General features: G+C 51.1%; 6 protein-coding genes across 6 annotated transcripts; 1 reads left to right on the plus strand and 5 right to left on the minus strand.

Annotated features, from left to right (window-relative positions):
* Window positions 1-449: 449 nt before the first annotated feature.
* CkaCkLH20_04456 (pantothenate transporter) lies at window positions 450-2,325 on the plus strand (the record flags this gene model as incomplete). The annotated part of the gene is made up of 6 exons (XM_038887175.1): window positions 450-824; window positions 875-1,039; window positions 1,094-1,181; window positions 1,235-1,328; window positions 1,391-1,458; window positions 1,517-2,325. 6 exons carry the CDS (start codon window positions 450-452, stop codon window positions 2,323-2,325), a joined length of 1,599 nt encoding a protein of 532 aa, XP_038747341.1.
* Window positions 2,326-2,462: 137 nt separating this feature from the next.
* On the minus strand, window positions 2,463-3,142 carry CkaCkLH20_04457 (CFEM domain-containing protein; the record flags this gene model as incomplete). Its single annotated transcript, XM_038887176.1, has 3 exons — window positions 2,463-2,743; window positions 2,799-2,866; window positions 2,931-3,142. The coding sequence occupies 3 exons, from the start codon at window positions 3,140-3,142 to the stop codon at window positions 2,463-2,465; spliced, it is 561 nt and encodes a 186-aa protein (XP_038747342.1).
* A 1,993-nt stretch (window positions 3,143-5,135) lies between these two features.
* On the minus strand, window positions 5,136-7,245 carry CkaCkLH20_04458 (GMC oxidoreductase; the record flags this gene model as incomplete). Its single annotated transcript, XM_038887177.1, has 5 exons — window positions 5,136-5,935; window positions 6,008-6,466; window positions 6,526-6,649; window positions 6,703-6,989; window positions 7,050-7,245. 5 exons carry the CDS (start codon window positions 7,243-7,245, stop codon window positions 5,136-5,138), a joined length of 1,866 nt encoding a protein of 621 aa, XP_038747343.1.
* A 1,120-nt stretch (window positions 7,246-8,365) lies between these two features.
* On the minus strand, window positions 8,366-11,587 carry CkaCkLH20_04459 (uncharacterized protein; the record flags this gene model as incomplete). The annotated part of the gene is made up of 4 exons (XM_038887178.1): window positions 8,366-8,861; window positions 8,921-9,834; window positions 11,316-11,441; window positions 11,501-11,587. 4 exons carry the CDS (start codon window positions 11,585-11,587, stop codon window positions 8,366-8,368), a joined length of 1,623 nt encoding a protein of 540 aa, XP_038747344.1.
* A 1,031-nt stretch (window positions 11,588-12,618) lies between these two features.
* Window positions 12,619-13,266, minus strand: CkaCkLH20_04460 (uncharacterized protein; the record flags this gene model as incomplete). The annotated part of the gene is made up of 1 exon (XM_038887179.1): window positions 12,619-13,266. One exon carries the CDS (start codon window positions 13,264-13,266, stop codon window positions 12,619-12,621), a length of 648 nt encoding a protein of 215 aa, XP_038747345.1.
* A 1,323-nt stretch (window positions 13,267-14,589) lies between these two features.
* On the minus strand, window positions 14,590-16,184 carry CkaCkLH20_04461 (endoglucanase 3; the record flags this gene model as incomplete). Its single annotated transcript, XM_038887180.1, has 3 exons — window positions 14,590-14,692; window positions 14,743-15,440; window positions 15,492-16,184. The coding sequence occupies 3 exons, from the start codon at window positions 16,182-16,184 to the stop codon at window positions 14,590-14,592; spliced, it is 1,494 nt and encodes a 497-aa protein (XP_038747346.1).
* Between the last annotated feature and the right edge of the window lie 985 nt (window positions 16,185-17,169).

The following is a 17,169-nucleotide window of genomic DNA, read 5'->3' on the forward strand; positions in this document are numbered from 1 at the left end:
ATGTCGTCCGCTCAGTACTCTGAACCCTTCTTGATGGCCCAAATACAAGTTCATGATTTCTTTCCCCTGAAAGAACCCCCACGAGAGGATTCTTAGTATGGAAATAGAGGAGTTATCGCGGAGTTCTAGTCTTGTCCGAGTACCAGCGGTACCGCTCAGAGTGCAACATCCACCCCATGCAAGACTGGCAATAGCGAATGAGATTCACTTCAGCTTATTCAATCGCGATTCTAGCATCGAATGACATGATCAGAAGTCGCATGCATCCCCGGCTTGTGTCCGTGAGACGACGTTGTCTTTGAGATGATGCGTTGCTTGGCACGCCGTTGATCGGTGAAATCTTCGATTTCCCTAGAAATGCAACCAAACGAAGTCTTCTTTGATTCAAGACCATCTGCTCAGAATTTCGATTCTGCTCTCAACTGGTCCAGACAGCCAATTGACTCGAGATGGCAGACACGAAAGACATATCGACGCCGGCGCAGTCGTTGGCTGATCACGGCGAGCCCAGCAAAGCGGACGGCTTGACATTCGCCCGACGCGGCGAACAAGTTGACGAAACGACGGCAGCAGGAGATGTCTCGGGCTTCGACGCAGAGCGTATGCGAGCTCGGTCACTTCTCACTGCCGAGGAGGAGAAATCACTCATGAGACGAGTCGACATCAGGATCATGACAATCTGCTCGCTGTTGTTCTTGATGAAGAATATCGATGCCGACAACATTTCCAATGCAAGAATCATGAACAAGGGAACTTCAAGGAACATCATGACGCAGCTTAACATGACCTCGGATGAGTACAACTTGCTCAATGTTCTGTACTATGTAAGATATGCGTGGACGGACCCAGAAGAGAGTTCAACTGACTGTGAAAGGTTCCGTACATCGTCCTCGAAGCACCTTCTAACCTTCTACTCAAACGATTCCGGCCCAGTGCATGGCAGTCGCGCATCATGATTTCCTGGGGTATCGCGCTGCTGTGTCACGTTCCAGTTTCCAACAAGGGCGGTATCTATGCTACTCGATTCATTCTCGGAGCGGTACGTGGCTCTAGGTGTGTGTTGACTTGGGTGCGAGAAGCTGACATTGAGCAGTTCGAAGCTGGCATGTTTCCAGGAGTAATTCTCCAGATGACCTACTGGTACAGACCCGACGAGATGTCTATTCGCCTGCTTTACTTTTGTGAGTGACTTTGGTGACGATTGAGAAACAGCGAGGACTGACCAGAACCATAGATGTCCTCGGAAACTTGTCTGGTATCTTTAGTGGTATTCTTGCGTTTGCATTCGATACAGTATCCGGGTCTAGAGGACTCTCTGGATGGCAATGGTATGTCGGAATGAAACAGTGAGATGAGGACTTCTAATAGCGACTAACCCTTCCATGTATAGGCTTTTCCTGGTTGAGGGACTCGTTACAATTGTCCTGGGCGTTGCCGTCTATTATTTGCTTCCAGATTGTGCGTTGTTCCCTATCCTATCCTGACATCCGACTGAACAGAGACTCATATTCATTAGTTCCACCGACCGCTAAGTGGTTGACCGAGAAGGAGAGGGCCTTCATCCAAGCTCGTCTACCAGCCAACGCCCCGCGAGCCGAGGAGATGAACTTCAACTGGAGCGAGATTGTGGACTCATTGAAAGATCGCCGGCTGTGGCTTTTCACTCTCATCTGGGCAACCTTCACCGTCGGCACTTCCGGTGTCCGCTTCTACCAACCGACCGTCATCGCGAACCTGGGCTTCACCACAATTGCCAGAGCGCAGCTTCTCAACCTCCCGATTTCTATCCTCGCCATTTTCGTTATCGGAGTTACTGGTTTCTTCGCCGACAAGGGCCTCATACCTCGTCCGCTGTACCCTCTAGGCGTCTTCGCCGTCATCATGGCCTGTTACGGCGTGCTCGTTGCTTATCCGTCTAATGGCGCCGTCTATGCCGCCACCCTCATCGGCAACGCCTTCACCGCCGCGTTCTTCCCATTGATGTGGCCGTGGCGCGTTCAGACAACCTCTCGAGCGACGGGGTCAGCCTTCAGTATTGGATTTGTCAACAGTTACGGCCAGATCGGTGGTGCCATCGGTCCCCAAATATTCCGGTCTAAGTATGCTCCGCGCTACCAGACAAGTTTTGCATCTGCGATGGCCTTGGTTGGCTGTTGTGCAATCACTACGTGCATCACCTGGTGGGTGACAAGGAAGACCGAGTCTGATACCCGTAGGCTTAAGCGGGCGAGAGTTCGCGCTGAAAGAGAAGGTCTCGCCGTGTTGGACGACGTTGTAGATCGCGACTTGAACAAGAAACGCAGCGACGATGAAGAGAGCGCATGAATAGTAAACCTTAAGATAGAATCTGAGAGTTCGAATGTCCGGGACGCTTTCCCAACGTCTTTTGTACAATGCCTTTTTATCTCGAAAATCACAATCTCCTCGCCGTTCGTAGAGTTTAATAAGCTACATGTATAGATTTACACTGCGGAATGGCAAGACTGCGGTACCACGAGGACTGATGTTGATGTCTCCGTACCAGACACGACAGAATTTTCCCTCTCCTTTTGTGTTTTTGTTGACTGTAATGTCACCATTTCTGTCTCATAGACAACGTTTCGGCCAGCTTTCGACTCGATAGGCTGAACTGCCCGTTTTCCGAATATTGTTCTCCATAAGTGACCAGCATTGGGCATGCAGGCGGCAAAAACGCCAACACAGAGCTCAGTGAAGGTCCATACGTAGACCCAGAGGGACTCAGCTAGGGCGAGCTTGGTTAGCTGCGTTAGATTGACGACAGGAGATTGCCAACTTACAGGTCACATTGCTGGATTTTGTGAAGTGCAGCATTGTAGAGATTCGTATAGCGCTGACAGCAGTGATACTGATAAAGATCGTGAGCCCAATCCTGACCAGCAGCACAGGTTTCCAGAGAGGAAAACACTTACAAAAGGCCAACGCTGAACATTAGCATAACTCCAATCTTCTTTCGCAGAATGAGGTTCAGCCCATACAACTGAGTGAGTGGGAGAATGAGCATCCAGACATCTAGTACGATGTTGATGAAGGCATGCGTCACGATGAGCTTGTTAAAGTCAAAGCAGACGTTGCTATGGTCCGTGTTCCACCCCAACCAGTACAGGGAAAGGGGGCGGCACATCGTGAATGTAAGAACGACGTAGACCAATCCGACAAGGAAGTTAAATCCTTGAGTCGCCCAGAGAAGCTTTCGAAACCCGCCTGGAGGAAATATGCGAAGGAAGAAGAAGAGTATCGATGCTTTGATGGCCATGAGTCCAGTCAGATACAACACCTGCGTTGCAAAAAGCATCTTCAAATTTGAATGCCTGTTAGCATTGCATCAATTTGGTTTGGTAGGAAAGAGTCTCTTGGCATATGCTCACCTTCAAGAATTCTGTCATTCCACTTGGCTCGACATTCCAAATCGCGTCTCCGAGTCCAATATTCAATGCTTGAGAATTCATTAGCTCCATACGTCTCTTGGGTCCTAGAATGCCCTACATCGATAGATAATCGGTACCAACGGTATTGTACAAGCCTGCTCACTCCATGTTAGTACTGAACTGTGACAAATACGTTGGAGCGCACGGAAACGCTAGCCTTACATATCCGACCATCGCAGCTGTATCATCCGAGCCCCAATACGTCCGATTTAAGGCTTTATTGACCAGTCTGATAATGATGAATGCCGTGGGTAATACGAATAATATCCCTGTGAGGAATCGAGGAAGCGCTCTGTCGTCGGAAACGGCGACATGACAGCTATTTGCCGAAATCTTTGCCAATTCTACACAGAACTCAGCACAAATTCAAGCTCTGATTTTTCAGTCTTCCTCACGTATGCGTTCCAGGGTTGTACAATTGGTCTTCACGCACGGCGTTACGACACTCGCAAAGTTCGTGTCTTCGCAGAGACATGACGGTTCGAGGTCTCGGCAGATCGTTGATGGCAGGGCCTCGATAAAGCAGCGAACCTGAATGACATAAGGTCAATGTTGGAAAACATGAAATACGTGTATGTTACTTACTGCACACTCAGGATATGGAAGGTCTGACAAACCAGCAGACGCTATGCGCGCGATGGCCACCAAAGTCGCGACGAAGCTTGACGGCTTCATGACTTCAAGCTTTCCTTGACCATACAACCAGGAATTGGATGGAGTGACGATGAATCTCGGACTGAAAGAGCTCAAAAATGAGTAAAAGCTTGCAGCGCTAGGATGAAGAGCGGCAAAGGTGACATAGGCTGCACTGTCTCATCGGCTTGCCCGATAACAGACGCGGCCCGAAAGTATTGGCGTACCGGTAGAGCAAAGGCCGGCTTGGTAGTAAACAAAGACATATTGGGATTGTAGATTCGGCTCCTGTCATCCTCGAGTGGAAATCTCGACGCAACAACGTCCGTTTGCGGTTGAACCGAGTCGGTGGCTGCGGGCAATGCACCGATAGCCAATGAAGGTAAGAACGGCATGAGAGAAAATTCGCTAAGGAGGCCCAGAGCTGTGATAGAGATTCCGGAAACGAACTTTAGACCAATGCGGAGAAAACCTGGAGTATGGAATCCGGACTTTGGAAATGTCTCAGATTGTCTTACTCAGTCTCGGTAATCGTCAGCTAACAAGTGAGGTATGGTCACCACTGATGTCTTAGGTGCTCAAGGGTCTTACTCATGTGTCTTGTTTTGGTGTTTGAAGAGAAAGCTAGCATAATCCAACCGCGCCGGGATAATTGAGGCCGCTCATGAGAGCTCGCATCGCAATGAACACCTTCAAAATACTCAACCAGTGGATAGTCTTTCAGATCAACCACCCTCTGCAAGGTAACCTCCACAATAGAGTCGAATATCAGGACATATTTAGTTATAATGAGATCCTGAATTCAATTCGGGGCTCAGATTTTAAGCGTCGGGTCGGCCGGATAGAGGCGCGTTGATGCTTTGTTGCCGAGCAGGTGTATGAGACCTTTGATGTGCATTGGATGGGGAATTCGGCTGATATTCACACATTTCACGCCTAACCCATATTTCTAATCCATAGTTATTCGAAATCCTTTATATTTACCCGAAGGTTTAAATGGCGGTAACTAGCAACCTCTTGGCTGCGAAAAAGCTATGAGACATCCCGTCAGGGCTGTTAAGTTGTTTTAATCAGATCGGCAGCCTTCTCAGCCACGGCGTAAACGGTAGCTTGCAAGTGGCAAGCCGGGATCAAGGGGATGACGCTGGCGTCCACCACTCTCAAGCCCTCAAGACCGTAGACACGAAGATTCGGATCGACGACTCCTCCATGTTCAAGGGGTAGTAAACTCGTTGTGCCACTCGGGTGGGCGAACGAGGCGAACAAGGAGTTTCTCACGGCTTCTGCGATGTCGGCATCATTGGTGATATTGGCTCCGGGCGCAATCTCGACAGGCTCGCGAATGGAGAGGGCCTCACTGCCCATGAACTTCCGCATGGCTTTGACACTCAGAACGAGAATCTCCAGGTCGACGGGATTCTGAAGAGTACCAAAATCTATGACCGGCGCCGCCGCTGGATCAGGATTGGTACTGTTGATGGTGACAGTGCCGCGAGAAACAGGTTTCTGGAAGGCAATTCCAGCACCCGCAAAGCCGCCGAAGGGAATCTCCAACACGCCAGCCTCTGGGTTGCGGAAAAGCTTAGCCAAAGTCTTCCGCTGGGCAAGGAAGCCTTCGAGAAGCTCTGGGTGCTCAGTGTAAATCTTTGGCAGGTAGTCCTCGGCCTTCTGAGCCTCTATAGTTGATGTCAGGTTCTCGTACTCGGGAGTCAGGTCCTGAAGTGAAAGGAAGACGATGTTATTGCCACGAGCGTGAGTAAATGGGCCGGTACGATTGGCGAAGTACTCTGCCTCCGAGGCATTGAAGAAGACAGGGTCATTCATAGCCTCATTTCCCAGCTCAGGAGGGTTTCCATCTAGGAGAAGGTCAGAATGTATCGTGATGGCTGGCATGGGTGTACCAAGCCCAGGGAATGAAATAGACTTACATGAGTACAGTACCAACATCCAGGGGTGATCCTGGTAGTTCGCACCAACACCTGGAAGGTCGGCAACGACGTCAATGTCGAGAGACTTCAGCAGTGCCGCCGGGCCCACGCCGCTCTGCTGGAGTATTCTTGGTGTTTGAACGCCTCCAGCAGCTAGAAGAACCTCTTTCTTAGCCTTAATCAAAGAGGATTCGCCGCTCTCGCGGGAGATGACGTTGACACCAACAGCTTTCTTGCCTTCAAACTCGACCTTGGAAGCGAAGTGCTTGATAAGCAAATTGAGGTTGCTGCGGCTCTCAGCTACAGGATCGTAGTACCCTGATCGCGAAGTGGAACGAGTCACGTTTTTGGCTTCGTGGTTTTGAGGAAGCTGTGCCACACCGACGTTGTTGCCGCCAGCGCCGTGGTCTTCCAGAACTGGAACACCTAGTTCTTCGATCCAGGCCTTCCTCTGTAAGTCTGTAGACCCGCCATTAGCTTCTTGTCGAGCTTAGACGACTTTGGAGTGAGCGAAATACCTCTGTCCGGCCACTGCCAAGATGGAAATCCAACCTGAATAGGACCATCGCCGTATGTGCTCGGGTCGTAAGAGAAGTTGTACTTTTCGACGTATTCTTGAGCGGGAAGATGGAAGGTGGTAGACTGAAGCATGGTGTCAGCTGATGGTCTTCATTCGGTATCCGGAGCTCAACTACCTTCTTGAAGTAGTGGAAGAGGCTCTCCCAATCCCATCCTGGATTTCCAAGCTCGGCCCAGGCGTCATAGTCAGCTTTCGAGCCCCTGTCGAAAGCCATCCCGTTGACGACAGTACCGCCTCCAACTACGGTACCGGTCTGCACACCAGACGTTCTGTTGTTGAGACCAGGCTGTGGGATGGAAACTAGCTGCTTCATACTGTTGGGGTGGGTGTTGGAAGCGTAGTAGGGGATAGCGACATCCCAAGAGTTGTCGAACTCTCCATACTCGACGACGAGAACAGAGGCTATCGCCCAAACCGTCAGTCAATCTCAAGCCCGAGATCAAATAACCTCGGAGTGCCTACCGTCGGGATCCTCGGTCAGGCGATTGGCGACGACCAGACCGCTCAGCCCACCACCTACAATAACGTAGTCAAAGGTATCTGCAAGCTCCGCCGCACTGCGCTTAGCGAATTTAGCAGTATTCGAGGCGGCCAATATTGGCTGGCTGAACACGAGAGCAAGCAGCGCCGCTATCTTGAGACCCCGAACGACGTCCATGATTGTCGAGTAGGCCGAGCCGGTTATGGTGAACTCTGGCCGAGAGAACGTGAGGAACGAGAAGAGCGGATGTCTGTGGAAAATAGGACCACGTCGCTGGTTAAGAGCGATCGAGGAGTGGGGCAGTTCTTACAACCTTGATCATCCGTCCGCCCTCAGAGACATCAAACGAACATTGTTCACGGAGTGCTTCCGAATGCCGAATCGCCTCATTATTCCTCGGCGTGCGCAAGCACAACGGAACTGCCGGTTCTTATTCGATTGACCAATCCACGGGATCATTGCGTATCACACGCCAGAAAGATAGCAGAATTCAGTGCCGGGCCTAGCTGTGAAGATGGCAGACCGTCCGATCGTTAACGCAGAGAAGGTTGTTGTCCCGTCCCATCAAGCCTTCTCATAGGGCTGCTCGGATATGTTGTACGGGGCCCCTGTCGAGACCCTTGTTGTCAACCCCGGAAGGCACATGAAGACACAGGGACGGGAGGGTCTAGCCGGCCAGTGGGACGAGTCTACGCCGTTTAGGCAGCTAGATTTTAAGAAAACATAGGCGATGTTACGGTGTGTTTACCACTAGGTTGGATGTTGTAAGCACTAAACATATTGATACCCATAAAACTGCTGTTGTCTTGGAGAGTGGAGGCAAGTGCCAGGAATTGGAAGGAAAGTTCCATATGAAGACATCTTTCCAATTGCAGCAGCGGCCAAAATTGGTAATATTTTGCGTTTCAAAGGGATACACGGAATGCACCCGAGAGACAGTAAAGTGACAGAACCAAATCTAAAAGGGGAGGCTAGGACAATGGATGAGTTTGATGTTCGGGTGGCAAGAACTGGAACTTGTGTTGGAAAAAAAGAGACGATATATTGCGAATTTGTTACGAAAAAAACGAAACAAGTTCTGCCTCACATATTGGCATCCAGTAGAAGCTCTCAAGTGCAGATTTGAGGGCTTGGTTGATGCCACAACGGTTCAGTCAGAATTGGTTATGTGTATGTTTACCATAGCTCAACTTGCGACTTACGGAAAAAACACAGGATATTACGGGGTCGTAACGTTTCATTTGACGCGACTACATGCTCAAAATTCCTCTCTCTATAAGAAAGCTGTGTTCAAAAGTTAAATCTTCGTGATCTTGAACCCACCAGGACACTTGGTCTGGAAGACGCCCTTAGGATCATACTTGAGCGCCGCTGCTCGAATCTTGTCCACATTCTCCTGCCCGTAAGTTTGCAACGGATTCTGCGATTTGTCCGAGTAGTTCAGATAAAGCCAGTCTTTCCATACACCAATAGACTTGGCATATTCGATGAGGCTGTCGTACCAATCCTGTAGTACCCCGGATGCGAACTCCACGTGCTGTTCGTCTTTCACGTTGGCCGCCCCCAAGAATGAGATGCAGTTGCCACCCAGATTCTCCACGCCCAAGACGTTTCCTCCCCTATCCTGGCCCCTCTTCGCATAGAGAGTCGGCAGTGCTTGTGCGAAGCAGATGGTGTTGAAGCCGTCGTCTGGTATTCTTTCCCTCAACCTTGCAACGAAGTCCCTGTGGGTTTCAACGAGCTTATGCAGAATTCGTGCATCATTGCTGAACGTGGCAGACCGCCAGAGATTACTGCAACCGCAGTTAGTTTTGCCCCAGTAAAAGAATATTTCGCAATATTCGTGACTTACTAGAGCTTCTCGGGCGATTCCATGTGAAGGGCGAATTCGGTGACGCCTCTGCTCTCGACGGTGCTAACCATTGCCGGAACTTCCAAAACATCAGCCAATGCTGGAGGATCAACGACACCCTTCGTGTTGGACATCATGACGGTGAGAATAACGTCTTTGAATCTAGGTTCCCATGCCCAAACTAGACCGTAGGAAGAGTCCGCCTTCTCCTCAATTGTGTCGATATAATCAACGAAGTACTCAATATGCTTCGGACTAGTCGATACATGGCAAATATTCACCCCGCCCCAAACTTGAGTTTCTGGGAAAGTCTCCAAATCGAAACGCGTGACTATGCCGAAGTTGCAGGAGCCACCCTTCAAGGCGGTGAACAGATCGGAGTTCTCATGGCTGTTTGCTTGGATTATGCGACCGTCAGCAAGAACGACCTCGAACTGAACCACTGTATCGCAGCCGAAGCCGGATCGAGGTATGAGCCAGGAGAAGCCGCCACCGCATAGGAAGCCGCCGACGCCAACAGCGCCCTCGCGGCCTCCGCTCACGGTGACTCCATTGTCCTCGGCTTTCCGATACACATCTCTCCACCTACAGCCAGCCTGTACTTTGACGACCTTCTTTTCCCGGTCGTATTCGATGCCGTTGAGTTTCCCAAGATCGATGACAATGCCATTATCGCAGTTGCTCGAGCCAGGCCAAACGCAGTGCCCGCCGCTTCGAACAGCGAATATACAACCTTCGACTTTGGCCAGCACGGCAACCGCTTTGGAGACCTCCTCCGTCGTAGTCGGTTGAACCACGCAGTAAGGTGTGAGTTGAGCAGTAAGGGACCAATGCGGGGTCACCACTTCGTGATATCGAGATTCTTGAGGGTAGACCAGTTGCTCGCCCAGTCCGACTTCCTTCAGTCTCGAGGCCTAAACACGTTATTAGGAAGGTAAGTTGTGTAGGACGACGAATTTCCGGATGGTTCGTGAGAAGCAAACGCTCAGCCTCAATCAGTCCATCCGAACTCCATGTACAGGAAGACAGGGTTTGAGTTGAAGATCGCATGATGAGGTATGACTCAGAATGTACAGAAGCACTTACAGCGGCGATGGCACTTTTCTCCATGTTAAAGATTTTAACTCCCTTTTCAGAACAGTAAGTTCTTTGCTTGTCGTTTGCTTGTCGTTTGTTGTGTTGTGAGACGATACGGGAGAATGAAAAAGGGGAGGGCCGGCCATTTGAATTGGTGAGAGATGCGGCGCAACCTCGACGTCCATAGAAATTGCGGGCGCGGTTAGCATGTGTTGGTTGTCATATCAAGGATGTCGCGCAAGTTTGTCACTTCCCCACTATCATGGTGCATGAACGGGTGAATCGCACAAACATCGTGGCGATGTGGTGTACCAACGGCTCGCGGCTCCAATTACAACGAGCCACCCGCTCATATCATTTCGCATGCAGAGTGCTGGGTCTGTAGCACTACGAAAATTTGGCTTATCGTGCCGTTCTGGTCTCAGTAAGCGTAGAAGATACCAATTCCTCACGGCATGCTAGAGCTTGAGGGAAAGAGCTGAGACCCGTGCCTGCATTATCAAGCACTGACAGACTCATATCTCCTAGTGCCTAGTGAAGATACGCTGCGACATCTTGGGATGGGCTCTATGCATTGGCGGCAAAACGGCAGCCTTCAATTTCAGCGGCGGTCAGTGTTCCACGTAGCCAGGGTGGAAACAGTTATTGCTCTGGCGTTTCCAATTGTAGTCAACAGAACCAGCCGGGGTGTTCACTGAGGCAGGCGTGGTATTTTGTTGGTGGTCAGTGGCTGATGCTTATCAGAACTCAACCAACGAACTTGGAGATGGGGCCTGCCTCTATACCCTGCTTCTATCATTCATTAGCGTCATGGTTTAGAAAGCATCGTTGACATGGGCAGAGCAGAGCTAAAGTAAGTGCTTCGGTCAGATGTGTTTGGAGGTGAATAGTGGAGGTTTAAAGCCTAACTCCAGCTGTCATTCCATAACGCGAGTCTAACTTAGTATATTAGTAATTCATCGAAGTTCAAGCAAGCTCAGTTTGTTTGCAGCCTTTCGTACATCCTAGTACGACCGTATCGGCTGGTGAGGATGTCAAATGAACAACACACATCGTCAACTGCGTACTCAGACCGGATGAAAGAAACGCTGGAGTCGGAAGTTTTAGTTTGGAGATCCACACTACACGTATAGGTCCCGTAACATATGCAAATGCGAGGCGATGATCGATTGAATTTATAATGACTTCTGATATGTACGTCGACAATAAGGGAAAGGCGGGTTACACTGCAAGATCATCGATCGCAACACTCGCACTAGGATAATTGTCAGATCATATTCGGGCTTAGAAGTTCATGAAGTTCCCATTTAAGACTTACAATGACAGAGCCACCGTCGCTACCGGGAGTCGCGGCCTGGGAGCACTGAGCAGCGCTCTGCTGCTCGGTCGTGGCGCAAGGGAAAGCGCCAGGCTTCGAGATCGCATCGCACACGGATTGGGGAGACTAATAGGTTGAAATAATCAGCGACGAAACACTTATAATTTTAATCCTCGTAGGCTTACACAGTCGGTGCTTCTGGTTCTGCAAGCAGCGAAGGCCGTCTGCGCCAGGCAGAGGGACAGAAGGGTAAGAACGGAGAAAGACTTCATCTTGATTATTTGCAAGATTTTGTTGATGACTTTCGTTGGAATAAGTTGCAATGGCAGCTGTAGATGATGCAAGACTTGTTGAATGAAGGTCAAGTTTGTTCTCCTTTATATCCAGACAGCCGGTAACGGCATCCCGCTGGCATCCCGCATGACTTGCGGGATGCTCCACGATACCCACCCCGAAACTGTCGGGGAGCATAGCATTACAGGGGGGCTTTTGGCAAGCGGAAACAGTGATCTTCGTAAATAGAAGCATGAACCCGAATGCTGCGACATCACCGCTCCTTTTCAAGACCTCCAGTTGGTCGTGCGAAAGCCCACCTGCTTGACGTCAGCCTATGAGACATACGTAGTCCTTGTAAGTTCGTCTCAACGTGTGGAGAGTTGTGAATTTGCGCAGAAAGTATAAATCTCGAGACGAGCTGGAAGTGGTAAAAGAGCTGCAGTTCAGACCACTGGCCCGAGTCAGGCTCGGTCAGCCGGCGGCAACCCTTCCGCCCAGGTTAGACGGATCCAATTGACTTGGCGCCAGGCGATGTTTTCCCATGCGGTTTGAAGTCTTTTGACTTTGCGGTTCTGCGGTTGTTGCCGCAAAGCTTGTGGTTAAGCCGTGCTGTCAAAGTCCGGCATCCAAAGTCTGGCATGTCCTTGACAGGCAAATGCATGCGATTCAGAATCAAGGGCCTCCTTGTGCGGAGTGCCCGTTGGATCAGATCTTCCAAGAAGCCATTTCATGTATCAACTAGTCTATGATTTGTTGATGCGCAGAATGGCCTGGCGTTGATTAATACCCCAGCACCGTCAACACCCACACGAACGGGATGGGCTAAATGCCGTAGGCCGAATGTGCGCAGGCCCTGAATCGCAAAGATCTTACAAGGAAGCGTATGCAAAACACATTCATTCGATTTGCTATAAGCAATGACTAGACATTCAAGAAAACGAGTCGAATTTTTTCTTCAAACTTCAAAGTGGATTGTGAACAGGCTGTGACAGGAAATTCGCGGCAACTGGCTGCTTGCAGCCAACGCTTAGTACCGACGACGACGCCCGCTGTAGCTTCTTCCTCCGACTCGCATCAGCTCATCCAAGACCATCCAGAACATCCAAGCCTTGAGGTGCTCGTACGCCCACCTCTTCGTCGACTCGGGCGTGGCGCTGTATCCGACTGCCCAGAGACCAGCGACAACGCCGCAGACGATGCTCCTCCTCAACATCTCACTCGGACCGAACTCGGCCAAGCCCAAGAGCATACCCTCGCAGATGATGTAGGGCCAGTAATTGCTCGGGTGCCATACAAAGCCAAGTGTTGAGCCCTGCTCAATGCGACCATTGCGAATGGTCGAGCGGCTTGAGCCGGGGAGAACGACGGCGAGAGGGTGCGTGATGCCCGCAATGCGCCATTGGAAATAGCATGCCGACAGCATGGCGATGCCGGCGAAGAGGCGGTCGAAGAGGGTACTGCCGTCGAGATTCAGGACCCACACGACGGGCGTGAAGGGGGTGGAAGCCGTGTAGAGCAGGATGATGAGGGCAAGGGCCGCCAGTTGGCGGGTGAGAATGTTGCTCCGGCTGGGCGGCCCGGACCAGGTGCTGTAAGGGGCGGGCTGAGGGTCCGCAGCCGGCGGAGATCGCGGGGAGCGTGGGGCCGAGGACGGCGTTCCGTCAACCTTCGACATTGTGGTAAGTGCGAATGGGTATTGACTTGTGTCGAGTAAGATAATTATAGTATAGAAGGAAAGGCCTCTTCCAAGTGTTTGGAACTGGCAGGAATTCGATGGAAATTCGGCGCGATTCGACACCCTTCTGCGGTATACGATTGCTTCAGCAACAACTCGATACAGTAAGGTGAGCGCTTTTGAGACCAAACCAGACCAAATCTGCAGTTTGCACACGAAGAAGAACCGATGCGATACTTATATTTGTTGTTTTCAGCTGTGCCTCGTTTTTGCCGGGGTGGCTGCTGCCTTGTGATAATATCCGCAGCTTGGACGCGAGATCCTTCTGGTTACTGTTTCGAGAGGCTTCGACAGGGGGATTGTGCCACGCCACTAGGCAGCTGTTGGCTTCTGCCAGAGCAATCGGTCCACTGACAACGGTGTGCCTATTATTAAAGCGGCGTCCACGGTTTCGCAAGGACAGAGAGACACTACACGTTGGTACACAGCTTGCACGTATTGCGAAGCTGAGTTCAAACTTGCAGTTTGTTGGTGCTGTGCCGTGTCGCTGCAGTGGCAGTAGCGATGGTGGTGATTGTGTTGCTTTCTCGGCGATTGACAATCAAGTTGAACAAACCGCACAGCCCCGCTCATACATGGTCTATCGGTGAAATATGGCTATTCCTAGGTCATGAATTGCTGTTGGTGCTGGCGCCGATGCCTCTTCTGAACCGCAGGATCGTCCGCCACGGGGAATACCCCTGACTTTGGCATCCTTCTCCGAGGTCCTAGTTGACTCACATTAGCCACCCCAAGTCCTACGCATGCAAATTCTCTCAACTCCAGCTTCCTTTTTCTGTGATACATCGATTGCCACCGTAAATTTACTCACTCATAGAGCACAGGTGAAGCAAATGAGACCGGATCCATCATTTCCTGCGCGGCCGACAGGGATTCCGAGACCGATGGTAAAAGCGGGTCAGTCGGCCCGGGATTAATGGGGCGACTCCCGGAAAGACCGGACTTACTCTCAAAGTCAGAACTAGACCAATATGAATAGCCTAAGTCAGGTTTTATGATCAACAAATTGATGAGGAATCAATTCGTTAAAGTTCAAATTGGCTTTCTAAGAGTAAATACAAGAAGTGGAAATGGTCATGGCTCATGGGCCGCTTGACAAGCCAGCAGGCCTTCCGAGTTCCGACGCAGACATCTATCTACCCAATGTCCCTACTACTTTATACAATTGAAAGAAATTCTGTGTAACATGCTGGAACTGTGAGCGTTCCATGGACTTTGGTGCTCAATTTGACGAGATTCCAGCGTCAAGCTCTGAGGGCAAGTCTACTGGTACTTCTTCAGCACCTCGTTGTAGTAGTTGTACCCAGCACCAGTCTCGGGCTCGAAACTGTACATGTAAGATGACCACCAGGGCCCCGCAGCCCACCTTTTCTTTGTTAGTTACTGTTATAGAGGGTTTGTGGATTTCAAGCTCACCAGATACCCCCAAGCCAGATGTCGCTGTTCTCCTGAAGGTAGTCAAGAAGTCCAGTGACGGCCTCCTTACACTGCTCGTTGGCACCACCAGCAAACTCGCCTAGAACACCGACCTTGCCGTTAGAACGGAGCCACTCAGTGGCGTCCTTGACACGCTCAACGCCAATAGTCGTGGAAGTGCAAGTCTCTGAAGTACCGCTCGAGTCACCGTCGAGGTACTGATGCATTTCATAGGCGGTCTTGTCAAGCGGATCAGTGAGACCCTTCATGTTGTCGTTGACGCTGGTCCAGCTGTGGGCGCCGCTCCAGGAGTTGCCCTCCGCCCAAATCCAGTTCTCGGCTCCGGTGCTTCGGATACCATCGATGGCAGCTTGGTTCAGCTTGAGGACGAGGTCTTGGTCCATCGAATTGTACTCGTTGTTGGTATCGAAAATAACCTTGTCGTTGGACTTGAACTCGTTGGCCCAGTTGGTGAAGAAGGTCTTGAACGCGGCTGTGTCGGTGATGATGTTGCCAGAAAAGCGGCCGTAGTTGTGGGGGTCGAGAGCGACATTGGCGCCAGCAGCGGTGATGTGGTTGACAACCTTCGTCAGACCGGAGACGTAGTCGGTGTTGAACTTGCCAGTGAGGCCATCAGGAGCGACACGTTCCATGCGGAAGTTCAGACGGAAGGTGTTGTAGCCCTGGCTGATCAAAGTCTAGATCAAATCAGCATTGATATCCAAGTATGCGTTTATCTCATGTCTTACGTCGATCTTGGCGGTGTCCGGGAAAGTGTAGTCTTTGCCAAGAACACCAGGGAGGTTGCCCTCGCCGAATTCTGCACCAGACTCGTTCGAACCGAGCCACTTAAACTTGCCGGACTTGCCAGGAGAGGTGGAGGCGGAGGCAGCCGGGGCAGAGGCTGACTTCGCCGACGTAGCCGGGGCTGCGGAGGTGGCAGCGGCCTTAGAAGTAGTGACCTGAGGCGGTGCAGAGGTGGACGGCTTGGCAGCAACGGAGGAGGCAATGGCCTCAGCAGCCTCTGACTTGACCGGAGCTTGACTGCTGGAGGCGGAAGCGGAAGTCGGCTGGGCTAATTGGGTGTCAACAGGCTGAGTGGAAGATTCAGCGGCAACAGCGGAAGAGATAGTCGGCTTCGCGGGAGCGATATTTGTGGAAACCTGCGGCACAACGGCGCTCTTGTTGTCGGATCCGGCGGTCTTCGACTTACAGCTTCGTCTTGTCGATGTTCTCATAGTGGTGGCCTGCTGCGCGCTGACACCACCGGCGTTGGCGCCGCCTTGGACGCATTGGCTGTAGTAGTCGTTCTGAGCAACACAGGTGTATCCAGATACACAGGTCGTCTCGCCGGTCCATCCCTTGCCACCGCAGGGCATGTAAGGGCCAGCTTGGGCCATGGCTCCGCCAACGATGGCAGCGCTAACGATGAGTCCCTTCATGGTGAATACCGGATTCGATGATAGAAGGAGCGTGTAAGTGTTTGAAAAGAGCGACTGGGTTCAAAAGAATGTGGTGGCGTAAAGCCTTGAAAGAGTGACAAGAGGAAGCAGAAGCTGCATGCAATGAGGATGGATAGCAGAAGCTTCCTCGGGAGCTTACACCCGTCAGAGCTTTATATCTGGACGAGTTCCTGAACGGAAATTGCCATTACATGCTTTCGAAATGCAACCCAAGTGCCGTCTGGCCGGAACAGCGCAACTCGACATCCTTGTCGTGCAAATGTGATTCGTGGGGCCACTCACTCCGGCTAATCGCCCCATGCCTCTAAACAGCGGCGTGAGGGTCGACGTGAAAGACGCAACAGTCGAATTGTGGGCATGCGGTGCACAATCGTGTGGTGAGACCAGGATATTGCCTGCTTGTCCTTCATTTGGTTTCTCCTCCTTCATTTCCATGCGCCATTCTGGAGTTTTCAGGTGGTTCGTCTGATGTGCTGGCTACTCGGAAAGACATCCGCCGGAGAGGGATTAAGCTGGGGATGGGGCAGGTTCCATGCGCCAAAATGAGCGCGTTACTTTAGAATCAGCGCACTTCCCTGAAAGTTCATCACACGAGCTGCCGATTAAACTTTGAGTGTGCACGCCAGTCTGGCATTTCGTTACTGTGATCTTACTACGAGTCTTATATCTATCAACTGAGATATCAAACATGTTCTCGAACGATCTAACATTGCATATTATGTTGGTGGACTGGTCAAAGTCTTGGCTTTGCTGCCGAGGACGATCATTCTGGGGGAACGGCCCAAGCCAGGCCTGCATGCCGTAACGCCGTGCCGGATCCGAAAGACCCAGTGTGTCTCCGCGAGCCGGGCTTCCGAAATGTTTCGGGTTTGAGTAGTTTATTAGTTTTACTTTCTTTCTCTCACCGTTGACGGATTACACACCATATTGGGAGAAGCGCCTTGGGACAGCAGGGGCCAACCAT

The sequence above is a fragment of the Colletotrichum karsti genome (assembly GCF_011947395.1).
Source record: "Colletotrichum karsti strain CkLH20 chromosome Unknown Scaffold12, whole genome shotgun sequence".
NCBI classification, from domain to species: domain Eukaryota; kingdom Fungi; phylum Ascomycota; class Sordariomycetes; order Glomerellales; family Glomerellaceae; genus Colletotrichum; species Colletotrichum karsti.